Genomic DNA, 24,281 nt, shown 5'->3' on the forward strand with positions numbered 1-24,281 from the left:
CTTATAAGTAGTGCCTCTAAATGCTTAAGGCAAACACTCTACTGCTAACTCGAGATCATGAGTTGGATAATTCTTCTCATGGGGTTTAAGTTATCTGTAGATATAGGTTGTGAAGAGAAAAAATCCGGTCCCTAATATTTTTTTATCTAGTCCTAATGTTAATTGGGAGCTTTGAGAGTGAAAGAAAGAGCCAAAATAAAAAATCTAATTTCCCTAAAACCTATACTAGCACCTAATTACTAGTGCCTAATTACTAGCCCCTTTGTCTCTGTTTTCCCACCACCATGGCCACCGCCACCGCCACTGCCACCACTGCCGCCGTCGCCACCGTGAACAAGACCCATATTTCATCACCCGTCGACAAACTCTTTTGCTCTCCATCTCAAAAGCTGTTATCTTTAGCCACTAAAACCCTCTCTAAGCCCTACAACCACCATAGAACTCTCACCACTTGCACCTCCAAAAACCCATTAACCGACGTCGTTCATTTGGGTCAACCCAACCCAGATGGACATTCATTCAGGTCGTATTTTGATGCTGATGATAAACCTCGGGAAGAGTGCCACGTTGAGGATATATATGGCGACTCTGAAGCTTCTCGTCTTTGCTATTTAGCACTTCATGCTCTTCAACACCATGGTCAAGAAGGCGTTGGAATTGTATCCGTTAATGATAACGTGCATAAGTCGATTACTGGTGTTGGGTTGGTTTTTGATGTGTTTAGCGAGTCAAAACTTAATCGATTATCGGGTGATTTGGCTATTGGTCATGTAAGGCATTCTATTGCTGGTGCATCTATGTTGAAGAATGTTCAACCTTTCGTTGCTAGTTATAGATTTGGGTCAGTTGGTGTTGCTCATAATGGGAATTTAGTGAATTATAAACAACTTCATGGTGAATTGGAGGAGAATAGGTCGATATTTAATACGAGTTCTGATACTGAAGTGGTTCTTCACCTTATTGCTATATCGAAAGCAAGGCCTTTTCTTTTGAGGATTGTTGAAGCTTGTGAAAAGATTGAGGGTGCTTATTCTATGGTGTTTGCTACTGAGGATAAGTTGGTTGCTGTTAGGGATCCTTATGGTTTTAGGCCATTGGTTATGGGTAGGAGAAGTAATGGTGCTATTATTTTCGCCTCCGAGACGTGTGCTTTGGATTTGATTGAGGCTACTTATGAAAGGGAGGTACTTCCTGGTGAGGTTACTTTGAATTTGACGCAAGTAACCTTGAAAAATATTAACCAACACAATAGGCCACGCAACGCGCCAAGATCACGTTGGCACACTATTTTGTGATTCAAAAGAAGCTTCAAACAAAGTTTTAAAAATCTAAAACTCTTCGGGGAACACCTATTGACCTTCCTGACTGATGAATTAACTCAAATATACACTTTTAAAGGACTTTAAAGTTGTAAAATGAGATTTCCAACTTTCGAAGGCCTAAAATAAACTAAGTCTGAATACTTAGCTAGAATTTTCTAAGTCTCGGACCCTTTAACAAGCTTAAAGGACTGAATTAAGCTAGGAATTTTGCGTGTTCTTACACCAAAACTATACGAAGGTGACTTGCATGCTCCCCCTACTCTTTGATTAGACTAGAATATCATCAATAAACACGATAGCAAAACAATCCAAGAATGATTTAAAGATATTGTTCATCAAGCTCATAAAGGTTGTAGGCACATTAGTTAACTTAAAAAATATCACCAGAATCTCATAATGGCCATACCATGTTCTAAAATCTATCGTTGGTATGTCCTCTGGTCTTATTTTCAACTAATGATAACCCAATCACAAATTAATCTTTGAAAACACCTATTCACCCTTTAACTAGTCAAACAAATCATTTATACAAGGCAATGGATATTTACTTCTAATAGTAACCTTATAGAGCTTTATATAATCGATGCACATCCTTAAACTACCATTCTTCTTCTTAAAAAAAAGGATAGGATCACCACAAGGTGAAACACTTGAATGAATAAAACCCTTTTCAAGTTGTTCCTGCAATTAAGTTTTAAGCTCCCTCAACTTTATTGGAGTCATTTGATAAGGAGGGCTTGATATAGGATGGATTTTTGGCTCTTAGTCAATATAGAAATTTATATCCCTATATAGAGACATAAACAGTAGGTCTGAAGGAAACACATCCTGGAAAACTAACAAAACTGACTCTAGAGAAGGGGACACCACATTCACATCCCGAAGATGAGATTAAATTATTGAACACTCCTTTCCAACTAACATCTTGACTCAGAAAAATACTATAATATTCATCGATTTGGCCTTATACACTCTCTCCCACTCTAGCTTATCCATTCCCAACATAACTAGAGTCACTGTCTTAGCATTACAGTTTAAAATAATGTGATATGGAGATAACCATATCATACCAAGAATTACATCAAAGTCCAACATATCCAGAATAATCAAGTATACCCAACTTTGAAAACCCACAAATAATATAGGGCAAGAATAGTAAACATGGGTTAATACAACATGCTCACCAATCAAAGTAAACAATAAATCGGGTAATCAAGTACATCACAAACCAGATTTAGACCCACCATAAACTGAACAGATATATAAGAATAAGTAGACTCAAATCAAATAAAATAGATGTTATTCTATCACAAAAAAAAGATAGTACATGTGATCACTGCATCAGAAGCCTCAGTATTAGTCTTTCTTGAAAATACAAAATAGTGAGCCCGATTATTAATTTGAGCTACCTCCTACCCCAACTGTGCTCCTTTCTCTGCGCCTCTATTTCCTCAACAACCCCGACTAGTTGCCTAATTTCCCCATTCACTCTATGGACAACCCATGTCATTACCTCCTTTCTCTTTACCCACAAGAACTATAGATCGAGTCTGGTGTTCACCTGGGCATTCACCTATCTCATAATACACTACCTATTTAAGTGACCAACAACAACACAATAATAACACCCTTGCTTAAAAAAGGTCGACTGCTAGAAGAGTAAAAAGCCCTTGGCCCTAACAACCTGTGCTTGAGAAAAACCTTTGTTAGAACTATAATTGAAGCTGGTAAGGCTGATAGAATTGGGCGAGCTGAATAGGCCTGCTAACCGTGGCCCTTAGAGAAAGACCCACTAAAATTTCCAACATTGTTGGACTTCTTAACTAACATCTTATCTTGACCCTCTTTTATTACCCCCTCCAACATCTTCAAATAGCTAGAAATTTCATTGAACCTGTTTCCTATAAAAGTTATATGTATAGAAAAATATGAAGATCATAATCCAAACACTTAACATAGAGGAAAATACTCTCCTCCATAGTAGTCAACAGCTAAGAGGTATAGCGAGAGGAGGCATAGAACTTATCCTTATAGGTTGCAACTGATGTATCATCTTACTCTAATGCCCAAAAATCACCCTTCTTGCGATTGCAGAGTGTATGGAGAACATACTTCTCTAAGAACAAATCATGAAACTATTTCCAAGTCAATGGAGTCAAAATTGGTGATCGATATTCTACGTATTCCCTCAACCATTGGTTGGCAACCTTCTCTAATAGAAAAGTCACAAACTCAACTCCGAGTTACTTCATAATACCCATCTTATGCAACCTCTCATAAAAGTCTATAATGAACTCAAAAGCATCTTCAAACTCAGTACCCTAGAATGTTGTAGGTTTCATCTTTAAAAATTTTTTAGATAGCTCTTCTTTCATACCAGCCATTACCAAACGCAAAAAATAAGGAAAAGAATTGATCCCTAAAGCTTTATCTATTCTAAGAGCCATAGCAAAAGTAAGATGAACAACCAGAGCATGAAAAGTTGATATCATGGATGTGGCTTTAGTCTCTTCTAATCCACTTAAAAAATCTAACACCTTCTGAATAATCTCAGCAGACATAGGGGGTAGTGCTTCAACCCCAGTAGGTGCCACTACCTCGAGCCCCATACTCTGTGCCTCTACTACTTCCATTTTTTCTAAACAATCATAAGGTAGGGGAGGTGATACTGACCTTATGAGGGTCTGGCCATATATTGCTTGAGATCCACCCCCGATGGGTATGGCTCGTCCCCTCATTTTTCTTTTATTTACCTATAAAAGCTCAATCGGGAAATAAGGAGGATCTAACAGAAGTACAAAATTTTGATTATTCTCTCTCTCCTACTCATCATCTTCTCCTTATAGATGGCTTTGCAACTGGAGCGGCTGGATAAAAGTATAGACATCTCTGTACCATTATGCGAAACTCTTTTAAAACTTTTTTGGTATGATAAGATCGATGAACCTTGGAACTAATACCAACTTTGTCATGGACCAAATCCTTTGTAAGTAACACCAACACTACTCACCCAGTGGAAGGACCATCTACCCCGAAACACCATCTCAAAATCAACACTTAAATAGATAATAAAACTAATTTATCAATAAAGATATTCAATGATAAATTAAAAACATAAGTACAACTAAAATGTGGAACATTGTACTTTATCAAAACATTCCTAGGATCCACAAGTCGTCTATACCAAAACATCTAAGATTGTAAAGAAGGGAATGCAACCCTAAAACTAAAATGAAAAACATAAGTACAGAAATAAAGACTATTTTATCCAAGAAGAATTTATAGTAGCCCAAAATATGCTACTCATCTTTGAATACAAAATGAACCACTGGAATCACAAGGGAGACATCATAGGAGCCGCTGAAATATGTGTTACACTCACAAAAGTAAGAGAAGGTGTAGTATCAGCACACAAGAAAACAACATTGTACTGGTAGGGTTATTTGGCTTACCCAGATGAAAATATGAACACATAAATAAATTATAGTACAAGAAGTTAATCCATATTCAAACCAACATATATTTAGCATAAAAAGCAGCATTAAGTAGCTTAAGATTACAACCAATGAGCCAATAAAATATCACCAAGTCATGTTCAACCAACCCAAGTTAAAATATGTATATATATTCCATGGTTCACTCATGTAACCATCAAGCTCACCCAACCCTCACACATAACGATATGGGTAAAACATCTACCCTCTAGCCATGACCTACAAGGGATAATTTTCATCCATGTACTAAATCCCAGACATATGTTTTTGCCAAATTTTTTTCTCCAATAATCAGTGAGAATATTTTAAATACCAAAACATTTCACGTTTAGCAATGAGGTAGGCCAAAATCATACAATAAATTAAAATTTGAAATTAACCAAACAAAAAAAACATGCACTAATAAGCCACACTACAAAGTAGTTGACATGAACATATAACACAAATTGGATGTAAGGTACAATACCATCACCTACCTCGAACCAACCTTGTACAACTCGTCTAAACTCGAGCGTTGCCCTTCGGTGCAATTTATGCTTTCTCTTCAGCTAAAACATGTATATAAACACAAAATTAATGAAATGACCTACTATGTTGAGAAGTGTAACTCATATCCAACCCCTAAGTACAAGTTCATAATTATTTCCTTCCTATTCTAAGGCCTTTCTGCCATAATTTATCAAACAATATCAATTTCATGGATAAATTAGTGAATTAACAAAATACAAGGGTAAATTTACCATTAATAATCAAAATCAATTAACCTATTACTTATAATTCACTCCCTTGCACTAGAAAATAACCAAAATCAGTACTAAAATCCTTTCCAAACTTTATAAATTAGCGATTCTAAGGATTAATTGTCAATTACTTGTTAACGGAGAAGAAATTCTTACCTTAATGAGGCTAAACGATGAAAATCTAGTGGGAATTACAAAAAATTACCCCTTATTTTCCCAAAATAAGTTTTTAAAAAACAAATTATATTAGAGAAAAAATTAATTAAATTTACGACTTTCGCAGCTATACCGACATACGCTAGTATAACAATATCACTATAGTAGCACCTGCCGCTATAGCGGGCGTTGACTAGATCTGACCATATCTATAGCAAGAATTTCTCTGCTATAGTAGTGTCGATAGGATAGAATGTCCAGTTTTATCCTAAAATCTCAGTTTTTACAACCTATCTTAAATCAGGGACATTTTAAATAATGTCCTTTATGCTCAAATCAATTTTGAGAGTTCTACTTACAAACATTTGATTTCATAAATTTATATGGGTTACTTATCATCTTAGATAACTAGAAATTAAATCAAACACCACCAAATGTTCCTGAATAATCTTGGATTTCCCTAGACCATGCCTCATTCTGATTTTGCACAATACTAGCCTAGCATGAAATTTTTAACTTCAACTTCGAATTAAAGTTTAACACGGGATTTTCAGCAAGAGGTTTATACATAACGACAGAAATGGTCATTAAATTATTGAATCCCCAATTAAAATTAAATGACTCTTTATTATTGGTCTGGAAATTAGAAATTAAGATAAAATATTCTATTGAGTGAGGGAAAGGTGTGAGACACCCCACGAGTCCCATGATTCTTGCACGGTCACTTTATTTACTTATGTCTAGCTTAAATTAATATTTTGGATATACAATATTTATAACCTCTAACACTACTTATGTCCCATTTTTCTTTTATTGAAACTTAACTACCTCATAATTATTTGATCAAGGGGCTAAACATTGTAATCGTTTACATAACCTTCTTAAATTATTTGTTGATTTGTGTTATCTAAGAAAGGTAATCATGCAAATAGTTTATTTTCTTATTTTATAAGGAAACTAGTGTACTTAAACGCTCTTCGCGCAGTCAAAAAAGGATCTCTTACAAATATAAAAATCTCAAACATAATGAAAAAAATTTTAAAAACAAAAAATGATAAGTAAAATAAAGGGTGCATACTTACTAGTTGCATTTAGTTTAAAATATAATTTTCTATCAAAGAACTAAAAATTTCCAATATAAATGCAAGAACTTCTTCCTGCAAGTCAAATTACAAAACATAAATATAATACGATAGAAAATACAACAATATTATTACACCTAATATGAAATGACAAGATGACCTTGGATATGATATTATAAATAAAAAATTATTTACTTTTATAGCATAATTCCTAAGCTCTTGTTGACACTTACTCTCACACGTCGATCGACACTTCAAAGTCCCATTTTGTAAATCAAATTAAAGTGCAAATATTGTTGGATTCAATTAGCGTGAATGAAAATGGAGGAGCACAACCCTTCGAGGAAAAGACACACTATTTTAGAAAAGGAGTGATTGTTCGGTCAGTTGTGACTGTTCAGAAAAGACATGTTTTGAAATGGACAGACATGACTATTCCGAAATGATACACCTTTCCAATGAACCATTGCCTCCTTTCTGAAGAGGCACTTCATGGCTATATAAATCTGCATTTTTCCCACAGATTTAGTATAAAAATTTCTGCATAGAAAAAAATATTTCTCTTGCTTCTAAAAACTCTGTGTGATCATATCTCGTTGAGTAAGTTCGAAGAAAACCAGAAAGTTTGAGGTACCACTACATTCTGGTTGTGAAGCCATTTTATCCTGGGAGAAAAATTCCGCAACCTCGGGTACTTAAGGAGAATTATTTTCTTAAGGACACTCCGTGGATTCGGAGGACTTGACTTATTCTGTTTCATCTTTTTTCTTTAAAATAAAATATCACACTTCTTTGATAGTTCATATTGAACTTATGTTGAAAAATTTCTTAAGTGTTCTTGATTTAATCTTGAACTTGTGTTGAAGTTGTTTTGACATAATACAAATTGTGTAACCAAAAAACAATCTTAAGAAAATAAATATTAATCTGTATTGTTTTGTTTATTATTTTTTCAGTAAATAGTTTGAACTTCATATTGATAGTTCTTCAACTTTTTGAACTTATGTTTGAAGTTTTTGAAACTTCATTTTGATAGTCCATAAGTTGGTTGAACTTGTGTTGATGTTCTTAATATTTGGTTTTGATATTTTCCATAAAATAGTTTGAACTTCATTTTGTTGATGTTCATAAGTTGGGTTGAACTTATTGTTAAACGTTCAAAGTTGTAAATCCATAGTTAAAACTTCATTTGATTGTTCATATGTTAATTTGAACATGTGTTTGAAGTTATTGGTGAAAATACAGATTTTATCAAAATTCAGAAAAGTAATAATTTTAAGAAAAGTATAAAAATATTTATTTTTTGTGCTTGTTTGGTGTAGGGAAATTTTTTTTATCGCTATTTGTAAATCAAGTGTTTGGTTAATCTGTATTGGGTCTAATTTTGTGGAGACTGAAATTTTTTAATTATTACTCCCTCGGTTAGAAGAATATAAAAACTTCATCAAGAAATCAGTATGAGAATTCAATTTGAAGAATATAAAAAGTTCACGGATTCGTTAAAATCTCTGTATTGGTTTCTGGAGTTTGAAATCTATGAGATTTCACTCTGTTTGAATTTGATTATGATTTGAAGTCATTAAAACTTCATCATGTTTCATAGTTCATTTGATGATGATTTGAAGATATAAAAACTTCATCATTGACTAGAAACAAGTTGGCTAAAGATTAAATTCTTTATTGTTAGTATTCTGAAATACTAAAGAGTATGTCAAAGATTGACAGAAAAATAAGGAATTAAACTAAATAATAAATTGATTTATTTGTGAATGGTGTTGTCCCAACGGCAACCAATGGTGCGTCATTAAGTCGTTTAGGTATTGCTCTGGCAATAAAAATGACAGAGAAATTAGAAAAATATTTTGGTGTGAACTTCAAAGAATGATAGCAAATGATGTCATTTTGACTGACAAACTTCCAATGCAAATGTTTATTAGTATAGATCCTCATATTCTTGAAAAAAAATGATTGAAAATCAATTGTCTGATTTGAAAGATCTTATGAGTTATTCCAAGATAGACGAGGATAATGAGTTGAATGAAAAATCATCAATGATGGTTGCAAATCCTGTTAAGGATGATGCTCCAAATGATAAGAAGATGAAGAAGTATTCTGGACAAGAGAATGACCAGAATAAGAAAATGTTCAAAGACAATTGCTACATATGTAGTTATGTTAGCCACAAATCTCAAAATAGTCAAGTTCTAAATAAGAACAAGAAAAAAGAGATTAGATAAACATGTTGGAAACAACTAGAAAGATTAAAAATCTATGTGATATAAACACTGAAAGCAATCTAGTTGGATATCAAAATAAAAGGTGGTTTAATTTAGGAGCCACTAGACATGTTTGAGCGGACAAAGAAGCTTTTGCTACTTATGAACCCATTGATCCCAAAGAAGTGATCTTCATGGAAAATAATACAAGAACCAAGGTTGAAAGAAATAGGAAGATATTCCCCAAAGTGACTTCCGTCAAGGTGTTGACTTTCAACAATGTTCTCCATGTTCCTACTATTAGAAAAAAATTAGTGTCGACAACATTTCTCATTTAAAATAGATTTAAGTGTGTGTTTGTTTTGGAGAAAGTTGTAATAAGCAAGAATGAAACATATGTAGGAAAGGGCTACCTCAATGACAGTCTTTTCAAACTTTATGTAATGGTTTTTGAAATGGTGAAAGTTGAGGCTTCTTCTTACTTGCTAGAGCCAAACGATTTGTGGCATAGTCGTTTAGGACATGTCAAGTACAAAACCTTGCAAAAACGTATTAACTTAGAAGTTTTGTCAAACTTTGAGTGCAATAAATCAAAATTTCAACTATGTGTGGAAACAAAGTATGCTAAGCATCCGTATAAGTTCGTAGAAAGGAATTTCAATCCCTTAGACTTAATCCATACTGACATTTGTGATATGAAGTCAACACCATCTAGTGGTGGAAAAAAGTATTTTATAACTTTTACTGACGATTGCACTAGGTACTGTCATGTCTATTTGGTAAACAGTAAGGTGAAGTAATAGATATGTTTAGGCAATATATAACAGAAGTTGAAAATCAGTTAGAAAAAAATATGAAAATAATAAGAAGTGATAGGGGTGGAGAATGTGGATCTCACTTTGCAGAAATATGTGTAGAAAATAGAATTATTCATCAAACTACGATCCCGTATTCACCTCAATCTAATGGAATTGTGAAAAGAAAAAATCAAACCTTAAAGGAAATAATGAATGTCTTACTAATAAGTTCAGGTTTACCGTAAAACTTGTGGGTGGGAAGCTATCCTTACAGCTAACCGAATACTTAATAGAGTGTCCCACAGTAATTCACTGTCAATTCCATATGAAAAATGGAAAGGAAGGAAACCAATGTGAAATATTTCAAAGTGTGGGGGTTTCTAGCGGAGGTCCAAGTTCCTATACCTAAAAGGGTAATAATAGGACCTAAGACAGTGGACTGCATATTCATATGATATGCTAGAAGTAGTAAATCATGTTGATTTTTGGTTCATAAATTCGAATATACGGATATCAATAAAAATACGATAATTAAGTCAGACAATGCTGAATTCTTTGAACACATTGATTCATATAAAACTAGACATGAACAGACTAGTGGGGGGCCTAAATGACCTCAGATGAACCAAGTGTGGATGTACATAATGATGAGAATCTAAGACGTGCTATATGTCAAAGAACGTCAACTTTGTTTGGATAGGATTTTGTAACATTTCTCTTAGAAAATAAGCCTTAAAATTTAAAGAAGCGATGCCATCTTCAGACTCATTCTTTTGGAAAGAGGCAGTCAATAGTGAGATTGATTCAATCTTAAACAACCATACATGGGAGTTGGTTGATCGTCCTCCAGAAAATAAACCTTTAGTTTCTAAATGGATCTTCAAAAGAAAAATAAAAGAGGATGGTACTATTGACAAATACAAGGTAAGATTTGTAGTTAAAGGCTTCAAATAGAGAAACGGCCTTGATTACTTTGATACATACTCATCACTAACAAGGATAACGTTAATTCGTATGTTAATTACCTTGACGGAGGTATATAGTCTTGAAATCTATCAAATGGATATGAAAACATCATTCCTAAATGGATAATTGGAGGAAGGAATTTACATGGAACAACCCGAGGGTTTTGTGGTTCCTGATAAAGAAAAGAAGGTGTGCAAACTGGATAAGTCACTCTATGGACTAAAACAAGCACCTAAATAATGGCATGCAAAGTTTGACCAAACCATGTTGGCAAATGGGTTCAAGATAAATAAATGTGATAAATGTGTTTACATTAAAGACACTCCAAATCACAAGGTCATTATTTGTTTGTATATGGATGATATGTTAATCATCAGTCGAGACATTTCTGACATAAATGCTACAAAATGAGTGCTTGAGAGCAAGTTTGATATGAAAGACCTTGGAGTTGCGGATGTGATCTTAGGAATAAGAATCCATAGAAATCCACAAGGTTTGGCATTGTCACAGTCTCATTACATCAAAAAGGTACTTGACAAATTCAAGTATTTGGAATTTGGTATTGCCAAGACTCCATTGGACGTGAGCTTCACACTTCAAAAGAATGAAGGTGAAAGTGCCTCACAATGATTTACATTATAGTAAATATCCAGCGCAACTAAGGGATATAGTGATGCAAATTGGATCACTGGATTAAATAAAGTAAAATCCACGAGTGGATACGTATTTAGTATAGATGGAGAAGCAGTCTCTTGGAAATCATCCAAATAGACATGTATTGCTCTCTCTACAATGGAATCAAAATTTATCACATTAGATAAAGTCGGTGAAGAAGCAAAATGGCTCTAGAACTTCTTGGAAGATATTCCTTATTGGCCCAAACCATTGGCACCAGTATGTACACATTGTAATAGTCAAGCGATAATAGGTAGGGCAGGGAGCATGATGTACAATGGTAAATCTCATCACACAAGACGAATACATAATACCATTTGTGAAGTTCTCTCTAGTGGAATTATCACTATTAACTATGTGAAGACAAAGGATAATATGCCGGATACACTTATAAAAGGCCTATCTAGAGAAGGAGTTGAGAAAACATCCAAGGGAATGAGTTTACAACCTAGGACAAGTCAGCATAGCAGTAACTCTACCTAGAAGACTTGAGATCCCAAGATCTAGGTTCAAGGAGATCAAACAAGTTGTGCCTGACAGGTTCAACATTGTCAATATACTCAATCCATTCTCATAATGTAGACAATGTTTACTAAACAAGGATAAGACTTATGGTTTGAAGTCTTTTAATGATTATCTAAATTTGGTTGATTTGACCAAATAGTTTAATCTATAGGATTGAAAGTTTAGAAATCACCAAGGAGAAGTGGAAGCCACTTCAAGGAGAATGTTAGTAAAGGCATATTCTCAAGCTCTCATGAAATCGAAACGTGTTCATGGCTAAAATGAATAAAATTATGAGAACCATAAATGGTAAAAGGTTGATTGTGTGACATGTATTGTATAGGTGTACATTAAAGCTCGGCGGTTCAAAAATATCAAATCTACCAATTGACCGAGTATATACAATGCATGTTCACTATGAAAAGTTTAAAGGAAAACCCATTTATCTAGATGCAATTAGTCTTTTGCTTGATGATCACATACTTGTCCATAAAGTTTTACAAAGAATAATCATTCCTCATTCCTCATTCATGTGGAGGATTTTTGGGTTCAATTGGTTTGAATGAAAAATTGAGGGACGCAACCCTTCGAGAAAAAGACACACTGTTTTGAAAAAAGGGTAACTGTTTGGTCAGTTGTGACTGTTTATAAAAAGACATGTTTCGGAATGGACAGACATAACTATTACAAAACGATACATCTTTCCAATGAACCATTGCCTCCTTTCCAAAGAGGCACTTCATGGCTATATAAACCTGCATTTTTTTCACAGGTTTAGTATGAGAATTTCTGCATAGAAAAAATATTTCCCTTGCTTCTAAAAACTCTGTGTGATCATCTCTCGTTGAGTGAGTTCGAAGAAAACCAGAAAGTTTGAGGTACCACTATATTCTGATTGTGAAGCCATTTTATCGTTGGAGGAAAATCCTGCAACCTCGGGTATTTGATGGGGATTATTTTCTTAAGGACACTCCGTAAATTCATAGGACTTGGCTTATTCTGCTTCATCTTTTTTCTTTAAAATAAAATAGCACATTTCTTTGATAGTTCATATTGAACTTGTGTTGAAGGTGTTGACAAACTACATAAGTGTTCTTAATTTAATCTTGAACTTGTGTTAAAGTTGTTTTGATATAATACAGATTGTGTACCCGAAACAATAAATATTATATTTCAGAAAAATATAACTATAATACTACTTCAAGGAATACCATAAGACATCTTTTTAAAATTTAATATTTGAAAATTATGAATAGAAAGATCATAAAAGTCATGAATATTATTAAGATGCAATATTCATATACATAGTCATAAAGTAATAGTAACTTACAGTGAAGAATTGCAATAGAAATAATGTACATTGAATAATTGTAATAAAGAATGCAATTCTTTAAATCTACATAACTTGTCAGTTCCTACAATATTACAATGAATCAATAATGAGAAAACAACATAAAAAATTTTACCTATTAAAGGAGCAAGATTTGGCTCCTCTCCATTTTCACTTTCTCCATTTTCCTTAAGTTCCCATCTTGATTGATGACACATGGCCTAATTAAATTGAATGGCTAAGATTTAATTTATTTCAAACTAAATCTCTAATCATAATTAATATAATAAATATATTATATCAACTAAAAAAAGTTTTTTTATTTCTTTTCTTTCTCAATATTCCTTCCAATACTAATTATATACCTTTGTTATACACAATTTTTAATTAGATTACTTATTATTTATATAACATATGTTTCAAGAAGGGATTACGAGGCGAAAAAATAAACAGAAAATATGCCATAAAACACTTTTATCTTCTGAGAAAAAATTTCACATGGTAAATTCTAAAGACGATGAAGGATTTTAATTTCTTCATTTATTTTTTTCATTAGTCAGTTTTTTTTTTCCACAAGCTTCTTGGTTTTGGCTGAAGTGTAAAGAAAAAATTATAGGAAAAATAAAATACATAATGAGGATGGAAAAATTATCTTGGCTATTACAATCTTTTAAATAGAATTGAAGTAATCCTTCAGAGTTATCCTCCTTTTTTATGTGCATCATTAACTGTCAACTTAGAACTGATAAATTCTGGAGGGAATGAGAGAAAATTTAGAGAAATAATTAATCTTGGAGGGAATATTGAGAAAGGAAAGAAATAAACAACCTATTTTTAGTTTATATAATATATTTGTTATATGAACCATGATTAGAATTTTAATTTGGAATAAATTAAATCTTAACCATTCAATTTAATTAAGCCATATGTCATCAATCAAGATAGAAACTTGGGGTAAATGAAGAGAGTGAAAATGGAGAGAAGCCGGATCCAAAAAAGCAACAGAGAGATTTCTAATGCTTAAGCACCTCCAAAAATCTACTATTGTGAAAGAGAAGAAAGGATCACAAAGATGTACATGCAATATTTATATTTATAATTTATGATAGTAAACTAATAGTAACTTACAGTGAAGAATTTCAATAGAAATAGCGTACATTGAATAATTGTAATGAATATACTTAATTATCTTTTATCTTCAATTAACCATTATCACCCTGACCTTTTCTCTTCATCCGTTTATGCATTAGTAAGTAAATCATGTAGAGAAATAAGTGATGTAGAGTAATATGTGAGCTTGGATGTGGGGAGAAGGAAGGTCCATCATTTTTTCTAATAAATTGATTGCTAAAATGAAATGAAATATATATATATATATATATATATATATATATATATATATATTCTCTTCAATTAACCATTATCACCCTAACCTTTTCTCTTCATCCGTTTATACATTAGTAAGTAAATCATGTAGAGAAATAAGTGATGTAGAGTAATATGTGATCTTGGATGTGGGGGAGAAGGAAGGTCCATCATTTTTTCTAATAAATTGATTGCTAAAAAGAAATGAAATATATCTATATCTATAGTCATAATATATTAAAAATGTGAAGACCCTTAGAAAAGTGAATTAAACTTTTTGTCCTTTATTAAAAGTCTCTGCTTTAGATAAAACTGTCTTTTCACTCTTTCCTTCAATTATTATGACTACAATAAATATAAATATATTAAAAAATTATATAACTTTTTCCTACGCTTCTTGTTATTTTTGGTAAAGTAAAAGAATCATCATCTTGATAAGAGTCCTATTATGGTTAGAACTTAGTATTATTTTTGGCTTTCCTACGCTTCTATTATTTTTTGCAAAGTAAAAGAATCATCATTGTAGGAGTCCTATTATGGTTAGGACTCACGTTATTTTTGGCAAAGTAAGCAATAACTCTAATATAAATCATAGTCAAATTCTTATGAATCCTGCTTTTAAAATTTCAAGATTCTTTTCATTAGCTTTGTCGTTGCTTTGTCTCGAATCTTGATCACTAGCTTTGTTTTCTTCTATTTTATTTCTAGGTCTTCTGCAACAACTTCGTCTAATTTTCTTTTTTTTACTTCTTCCAAATTTAATTTTCTTGAACTCCAATTCTATACCTGGTGAATTTAAACATATAGGCTAATCATATTAAACTAAGCACTACAATAGTAAGGGCCAACAACTGAAAACAAATTACCAAGAAGAAGAAGAAAAAGAAGTAAGATAAAGATAAGAAAGAGAACGAGGATGAGAAAGAAGAAAAACATACCTGAAAAAATTCACTGGAGTCGCACTCGCCAAGATCAATAATTAGTCGAATTACTTTTGGTAAGGCATCCAACAGAAACACTCTTAATGTTTGTATATGCTTAAAATTTAATATATTTGTTCTCTTTTATTTAATGTCAAAACTAGCCCAAGAGAATGTGAAAGGCATTACTTTAAATTACTATTGAATCGTGTAGTCGATAAAACCTTTCAAACTTTTTAGTTGAGTAAAACTCATATAAAATTAATGTTAGGGCATGTGAAGTTTTGATGATAGACATGTGAATGAAATATGTTGTGAAAGATGGTCCATCCAAGTGAACAAAGATCAGCTACAAACAAGTTATGGATAAGATGATTCTGCGCACAAACAGAAGTGGATAATATTTATCACATCAGAAGTTGAATTTAACAAGAAGTCTTGCAGAAGTTGAGTTGAAAAAGAGGTCGTGTCAGAGTTAAGTTGAACAAGAAGTCTTGAAGAGATAAGAGAAGAATCCTATTTAAAGAGAAATCCTATTTAAAGAAGAAGTGAGAAAGGAGGCAGCAATAAGAAGAGTAAAACTATCTAGTCCTATTGAACATAGAAGATCACATCAATTGAAGGACTCTAAGAAGTGTGTGCTTAAATACAAGAAACGAATTTAAAAGTACTTACTCAATGCACTGAAAAGATAATCAACAATCAGCAAAACAGCTCACAAACTTGAAGAAGAACCTGGTCCCTTACTTAGCAAGTCATAGACTATTTGTAGTAGGTAGGTTCTTTGAGTTGTAATGAGTCATTGTTCTAGTCTCAGTGATCTATAAATTGAGTTAGGAGTTATGTCTTCAAGTTAGGAAACTCAAATACTTGAGAACACTTATCCTGGGAAGATTTATGTTTTTGTAGTGATGGGAGATAGAAGTTTTAATTCCTATTTTACGAAAAGTCTTGTAATTTTATTGATTGTTGAGTCTCAAGTGTTATAGTGAAGTTGGGGTTAAATTTTTTAGAGGTACAGGTCGTGGTTTTTTACACCTTTCTTGATCCGGGTGTCTTCCACGTAAAAACACTGTGTTCAGCTTTTACCTCTATGAACCACGTTTACTTACTTATTCCACAGATAGGCAATTAGTAGGGCTCATACTTTAACAAGTGGTATCAAAGCAAGGTTTTCTTAAATAAGGATAGCACCTAAGAAAAGATCAATATGATGAATTTCGTACCTTCTACTGGTCACAGTAAAGGTCAGTCAACTACTAAACCTCTATATTTTGATAGCTTTCACTTTATTTTGTGGAAGGCAAGAACGGAGATGTTCATCCAAGGTGAAGATTATGAATTACAGGACAGGATTACTAATGGACTCACTATTCCAATAAAGTTGGTTGATGGTGTACAAGTCAAGAAAGTAAGGAGTAAATTTACTCCTGATGACTTGTTGGCTTTGAAAAAGAATACAAAGGCCAAGAACATCTTGGTTTGTGGATTAGGACTTGCTGAATACAATAGGGTATCAACATGCACTACTACTAAGCAAATTTGGGATACACTGATGAATGCTCATGAAGGTACCTCTCAAGTAAGAAAATTCAGGATCTTTCTCCTTTTCACTGAGCATGAGGCATTCAAAATAAAGGAAAATAAAACCCTACAAGAGATGATGACTCGACTCACCACTTTAACAAATGAGTTGACTTTCTTAGGAAAAGTTATCTCTGAGGAAGGATAAGTTGAAAAGGTATTGAGGATATTACCTAAATCAAAATGGAATGTTAAGGTGACTGCAATTAGGGAGGTAAATAAGGATCTTGAAGGCATGACCCTAGATGAACTAGTAGGGAACTTAAGGACTTATGAAATGGAAATTAATGGAACCAAAGAACAAGAAGCTCCTGAAAAAATCTTGGCATTGAAAGTTTCTGATAGTGATGAGGAATTTGAACTTGACAAGGATCCAGTTGCCTTCATAACTATGAATTTTAGCAAATTCTTTAAGAAGAAGAAGGGAATAGGTACTAAGAAATATTCCAATGAAAATCCAAATAGGTGCTACAAATATGGAAAAATTGATCATCAAATCAGAGACTGCCCAGTTGGGAAATAGAATGGAAAAAGGAAAGGGTTGAAAAGGAACTGAAGGCAAAAAGAAAGGAGGAGCATGCAATGATAGCATCCTAGGAATCTGATTCAGATGAAGATGAAGTTGATGAAACTGTATTCATAGCTCTTGGAGCTTCAGATTTAGATGAAGAAGAAGAGGGTTCTGAAGTAAGTATTCTTGAACTTAAAGAAAAATTGCAATTGTTTTCAAAACCAAAACTTATTTCCTTGATGAGTGTATTGATTGATGATTTCCAAGAGTTAACCTCTGATGGGGATGAATTGTTCAACAGTCTTGCAAGCCTCAAATTTGGTCTCATTGATCTAAAGGCTTGCTCAGGTACAGTTGACAAGGAAAAATTATACTCTCAAAAAACAGGTTGCAGAACTTGAGATTTCAAACAATGATCTTAAGTCTGAAGTTCTCAAATTAACTCTCACTGAAAATAGGAAAAAGACCATGAGTAAAGAACAAGAAAATATTGAACTTGAGATTTTTAAATACAAACAAGAATGCCATGAATTAACTGAAAAATGAATAAATTTAGTCAAGAAGTTTCTAAGCTAAAACTGGATCTTGAAAGGGTAAATAGGTGGACAAACTACTTAATAATTGTTCACAAATTAAGTGAATGAAATTACAATAAAAAGGCTGGCTTGGGATTCCACAAAAGTTTTGATGATCCTAAAGATTTATGTTATATTTGTGCAAACCTTGGACACCCCACCACTGAATGTCCAGTGGCTGGAAAAAGCAGGACAAATGGTCAAAACCTGGCTAACAGATTTTCTCAGACCAAAAGGATCAAAACCAGTTTTGGTCATAGAAATAGGTTGCACTACTTGTTACCTGCATGGACTAGAAGAAATCTAACTCATCCTTTCACTTATAAAATAGGACCCAAGCTTGTCTGGGTTCCTAAGTCTAACCATTGATTTCTTTTGCAGGAGAAGGTGAAAAGAAACAAGAGGCAATGGTACTTAGACAGTGCTTACTCAAGACACATGACTGGTGATAAAAAAAAAGTTACTTTCACTCTCCAAAATAGATGGATGAGGAGTTTCTTTTAGTGATGGAAAAAAGGAAAAAATTACTGGAGTTGGAAGAATTGGCTCATCTAAGTCAAATGAATTGGAGGATGTCAATCTTGTGAAAGGATTGAAGCATAATCCGCTGAGCATCTCACAATTATGTGACAAAGGTAATAAAGTAATTTTCACTATTGCAGAGGTTAAAGTCAAAAGGATGGACACCAAAGAAATTGTGCTTACTGCAAGGAGATACAAAAATATATATAAAGTAGACATAATGGAAATACCAGTACCTGAGCTAACTTGTCTAAGTGCAGTAGAAACTGATCCCCTCATTTAGCACAGAACACTTGGATATACAAGTCTGAAACAACTAAACATACTTTTCTCCAAAGACATGGTATTGGGATTACCCAAGACCAAGTTTAAGGAAGAAAAGTTATGTAGTGTTTGTGTAAGGGGGAAGCGGGTAAGGTCTTCTTTTAAGTTAAAGAACCATGTTAGCACATCCAAGTGCCTTAACTTGGTTCATGTGGACTTGTGTGGACCCATGAGACTTCGGAGAATAGGTGGAAAGAGGTATGTATTCGTAATTGTTGATGATTATTCCAAGTTCACCTGGACATTGTTTCTAGCCTCTAAAGAAAATGCCTTTGATGTCTTTAAAATTTTTATTAAGAAAATTTAAAAGAAACTAGGTACTTCCTTAGTCTCCATAAGATCTGACCATGGTACAGAATTTGACAATGTAAAATTCTTGAAATTTTTTTCAACAAATGGTATAGATCATAACTTCTCAGCTCCTAAAACACCACAACAAAATAGAGTGGTGGAAAGAAAAAATAGAACATTGGATAATATGGCTAGAAAAAAATAGAACATTGGAGGATATGACTAGAACAATGATGCTTGCATCAAATGTTACTAAAAGCCTTTGGGCTGAGGTAATAAGTACTACAGCATATATCATAAATAGATGCATGATCAGACCTATGTTAGAGAAGACTCCTTATGAATTACTAAAAGGAAGAAAGCCTAACATCTCTCACTTTAGAACCTTTGGATGAAAATGTTTCATACATAATAATGCAAAGGATAATTTAGAAAAATTTGATGCTAAAAGTGATGAGGGAATCTTCTTAGGTTATTCACTTCAAAGTAAAGCCTATAGGGTTTTAAACAACAGAACTAACTGTGTTGAAGAAATTATGCATGTGATCTTTGATGAATCCTGTGTTAAGACTAACCTGCAGGAAGGAAATAATGTTGAAGAATAGGTTATACAACCTGATTCATTGACTGGAACTACCAAACCTGGAGGCACCTCAACAGGGGGAACTGAAGATGAAGGCACAGTGATAGGGGAAATCAGCCACCAACTACCCTAGATTAGAATGTCATCAGTGATCCTAGTAGCTCACTAGGCTTGATTCCAAAGGGATACAAGTATCAAGGATCACATCCCATAGAGAATGTTCTCACTGAGCTCACCTTTGGGATCACTACCAGATCTGGAATGAGAAGTATGTGTGCCTTCAAGGCATTTCTATCAGAAATAGACCCAAATAAAATAACTAAAGTATTGTTTGATACTGATTAAATCATATCCATGTAGGAGAAGCTGAATCAGTTTGAAAGAAGCAATGTATGACACTTAGTTCCTCTTCTAAAAGATAGATCAGTGATTGGAACTAAGTGGGTGTACATGAATAAAGTTGATAATCATGGAGTAGTCAGAAGAAACAAGGCAGGGTTAGTGGTCCAAGGATACAACCAAGAGGAAGGAATCGATTTTGATGAGACTTTTGCTCCTGTAGTAAGACTTAAAGCTATAAGATTACTTGTTGCTTTTTCTGCCTACAAGGAGTTTATACTCTACCAGATGAATATGAAGAGTACATTTCTGAATGACATTCTCAAAGAGGAGGTGTATTTCAAACAACCTCCAGGATTTGAAAGCAAGGAGTTTCCTGGTCATATGTATAAACTGGATAAAGCCTTGTATGGGTTAAAATAAACACCTAGAGCTTAGTATGAGAGGTTGTCAAAGTTTCTATTGGAAAATGGTCATTCCAGAGGTAAAATTGACAATACACTTTTCTTAAAAAATAATGGAAAGGATTTGTTAGTTGTGCAGGTATATGTGGATGACATTATTTTTTGTTCAACCAACATGAATATGACTCATGAGTTTGCCAAACTCATGAGCTGTGAGTTTGAGATGAGCATGATGGGAGAGCTGAATTACTTCTTGGGGTCACAAGTAAAACAAACATCATCTGGGATAATGATCTATCAACAGAAGTATGTCAAAGTACTTCTCAAGAGATTCTCCATGGAAGAGGGTAAAGAGATCAGTACTCCTATTGCCGCTACCACAGAGTTTGATTTAGATGAAAAAGGTCCTGATGTGGAGGAAAAGATATATAGAGGTATGATAGGATCATTATTATATCTCACAGCAAGCAGGCCTGACATTGTATTCAGTATAGGGCTATGTGCTAGATTTCAAGCAAATCCTAAAGAATCACATCTAAAATCAGTGAAAAGGATCTTCGGATACTTGAAGGGAACTAGTGATCTTGGCTTATGGTATCCCAAAGGTAGTAACTTTAATATGGTAGGTTACTCTGATGCTAATTATGCAGGATATTTGGTAGACAGAAAAAGCACTACAGGCATGCCTCACTTCCTTGGATCATGTTTGATTACCTGGTCCACTAAGAAGAAAAATTCAGTAGCATTATCTACCGCTGAAGCTGAATATGTTGCTGCAAGTTCTTGTTGCGCTCAATTTCTATGGATTAAGCAATAACTTATGAATTTTGGTATAGATGTTGGTTGTGTTCCCATTTTTCGTGATAATACGAGTGTTATTAACATAGCTAAAAATCCTATTCAACATAAAAGAACCAAGCATATTGATATTAGACATCACTTTCTTAGAGATAATGTTGAAAAAGGTCATATATCAATTATATTTTGTTCAACTGAGGAACAAATTGCTGAAATATTTACTAAGGCCTTGAGTAGTGAATACTTTGAAAGGAACAGGTTAGCCTTGGGGATGATAAAATTGTGTAAATCTTCCTCAATGATTGATTATAAAAGATTGTACTTAAGTGATTGTTGAGTAATTCAGTCTTACACATTTAGTTGTGTATCCCAATTCTAAGGTTTTAGAGTAAATTAACTTAGTTATGTGTTTATTTTGTAGATAGGCTGAACCATCAAGGAAAATTTTATCCATTATTTTTCCACAGTTCAGGTATGATTTTCACTTGTTCATAATAGCATAAGAGATAAACAAGTTGTTCACTTGGTCCCTTCTTTTACACTTAAACCACCAAAAATCCAAAAGCCATCTCCTACAAAAAACTGTCAACCCTTTGCCATCAGTGCAGACCCCTTCATCATTATGTTTCTATCTAGTCATTTCCTCACACGGTTCATCTTTTCTCAATCCCTCTAAATTATGCATCCTCTTTCTCCTTTCTTTCTCATTCCTTCTAAACCTTATCTACAACAAATCACTAACCTTCCATTTTACTAGACATGGCTTTCTCGTCATCTTCTTCAATCTCCCCACCTGACTCTGCCATAAACACATTTACCTTCATTATCATTCACCCAAATATAACCTTACCTCCATTAATTCCTCCTCAAATCTCCAAAAAATTCTCTAATTTTGCTGCGTTCAGACACTTTCCAAACCCTTTTACCCAATTTTCTTCAACTACCAATCCTTCACTTCCTCCACCAACCCCACTTAAAATTGTTGACCTTGATGATGAACCCATTACAAATCTCATCCCTCGAAGGTCAAGATCTGCTCTAAAACAAAAACCCTCTTCTATTGTCATTGATGTAGATGAACACTACTAGAAAACTGCTTATTACTTGGAGATTTTCATAGCAATAATGTGGAAAACTCCCCATGTAATTTGATTACCTGCGGATTTTTTTACCAATTAGAATCCAAAGAAAATACCTTCGTAGGTAATTATTACCTGCAGATTTATAAAATTCCTAGGTAATTTAGCTGCAAAAATAAATCCGCAGGTATGTTATTTGCGGATTTACCTGCGGATTTCACCTGCAAATTTTCACAAAAAAAATCATATATTATTCCCCACGAATATTCTCAAGTAAATTTCTAGGTCATTTAGCTTCGAAAATAAATCTGTAGGTACGTTATTTGCGGATTTATTTGCAATTAAACATCAAAATTCTGCATGAATTATTTGGTAAAATTTCATAAAAAGGATTTTACCTGCGGATTTTTAGGAAAAAATTCCTAAATTATTCCCCATGAATATTTCCAAGTAAATCCCTAGGTAATTTAGCTGCGAAAATAAATCTGCAGCTACGTTATTTGTGAATTTATTTGCGATTAACCATAAAAATTTTGCATGAATTATTTGGTAAAAATTCTTGTAGATATTTATGAAACTATTCCGCAAGAAAATTCGTATGAAATACCCCAAATAAATCCGCAAGAACAAATTTTTTCAAGAAAAGTTTCATAAATATTTAGCATGTACATCCCCATAAAAATTTTGAAATAATAATTCACACGTAAATTACTAAAAATATTTCACAATTAATTAAAAATCTATTCAAAACCTTCAATAATTGTCAAAAACATCATTCAATACAAATCTAATGTAAACCCTACAGCTAACAAAAAAAAATATAATTTAAAACATACACATTAATAATTAATGTATGATTCTTAAATAGTCCAAAACCAAATATTTTAAACTTGAATCATCAATAAAACTACCAACCATCAGGATCAGATCACTTTCATTCACGTTATTAGAATCATCAATTTCATTCACGTCGTTAGAGTCACTATCACTTTCATCCTCATAAGCTTGATTGTCTTCTTGAGATGGGCGTTCATCATTTGAAGATGATTTTTTGTATACATGCTTCATCAAGAAGTCTAATTCCTTTCTCATCCTCCTTTCACAATTAATGCACTTTGAGCAACTAATATTTTTTGTTTCTTTCTTTCAAACTCATTCTGCACAAGAATATATTAATTCAGGTCATAAAAAGTGCTAAAAATACATTATTAGCATAAATTATATAATATTATAGTATCAAATAAAATCATAACAATCAACAAAATATAAATATGTATATATTAGCATTTTCAAGTAACTATACTTAACCATTTCAAGTCACTAGTACATATTTCAAGTCACTACACTTGACCATTTTCAAGTAACTAATTCACATTTCAAGTCACTACACTTAACCATTTTCAATTCACTAGTACATATTTTAAATCACTACACTTAACAATTTTCAAATAATTAATTCACATTTCAAGTAATTATACTTAACCATTTTCAAGTAACTATACTTAAACCATTTTCAAGTAACTACTTCACATTTCAAGTAACTACACTTTAACAATTTTCAAGTCACTAGTACACGTTTCAAGTCAATATACTTAACCATATTTTCAAGTAACTACCACTACTAGAAAAAATAAGAAAAATGACCACAAAAACCGACCAAATGTGGTTGTTTTTCCTGTTTTCACTTCAAGTCGCTAATTCACT

General features: G+C 33.1%; 2 protein-coding genes across 2 annotated transcripts; both read left to right on the forward strand.

Moving 5' to 3' along the window:
- Nucleotides 1–269: 269 nt before the first annotated feature.
- On the forward strand, nt 270–19,042 carry LOC107874278. The gene is made up of 6 exons (XM_016721110.2): nt 270–1,220; nt 16,871–17,149; nt 17,348–17,582; nt 17,762–17,838; nt 18,619–18,647; nt 18,742–19,042. The coding sequence occupies exons 1-6, from the start codon at nt 285–287 to the stop codon at nt 19,040–19,042; spliced, it is 1,857 nt and encodes a 618-aa protein (XP_016576596.2). The 5' UTR covers nt 270–284.
- Nucleotides 19,043–20,881: 1,839 nt separating this feature from the next.
- Nucleotides 20,882–21,517, forward strand: LOC107874277 (secreted RxLR effector protein 161-like). Its single transcript, XM_016721109.1, has one exon. The coding sequence runs from the start codon at nt 20,882–20,884 to the stop codon at nt 21,515–21,517; it is 636 nt and encodes a 211-aa protein (XP_016576595.1).
- Nucleotides 21,518–24,281: the final 2,764 nt, after the last annotated feature.

The sequence above is a fragment of the Capsicum annuum genome, chromosome 6 (genome assembly GCF_002878395.1).
Source record: "Capsicum annuum cultivar UCD-10X-F1 chromosome 6, UCD10Xv1.1, whole genome shotgun sequence".
Classification (NCBI taxonomy): Eukaryota; Viridiplantae; Streptophyta; class Magnoliopsida; order Solanales; family Solanaceae; genus Capsicum; species Capsicum annuum.

Coding starts and splice junctions, on each gene's coding strand:
- LOC107874278 (XM_016721110.2), top strand. CDS start 285: ATGGCCACCGCCACCGCCACTGCCACCACTGCCGCCGTCGCCACCGTG. Junction 1,221..16,870: donor TTACTTTGAATTTGACGCAA/GTAACCTTGAAA, acceptor ATTTTGTGGAAG/GCAAGAACGGAGATGTTCAT. Junction 17,583..17,761: donor TAAGAAGAAGAAGGGAATAG/GTACTAAGAAAT, acceptor AATCTGATTCAG/ATGAAGATGAAGTTGATGAA.
- LOC107874277 (XM_016721109.1), top strand. CDS start 20,882: ATGACTCATGAGTTTGCCAAACTCATGAGCTGTGAGTTTGAGATGAGC.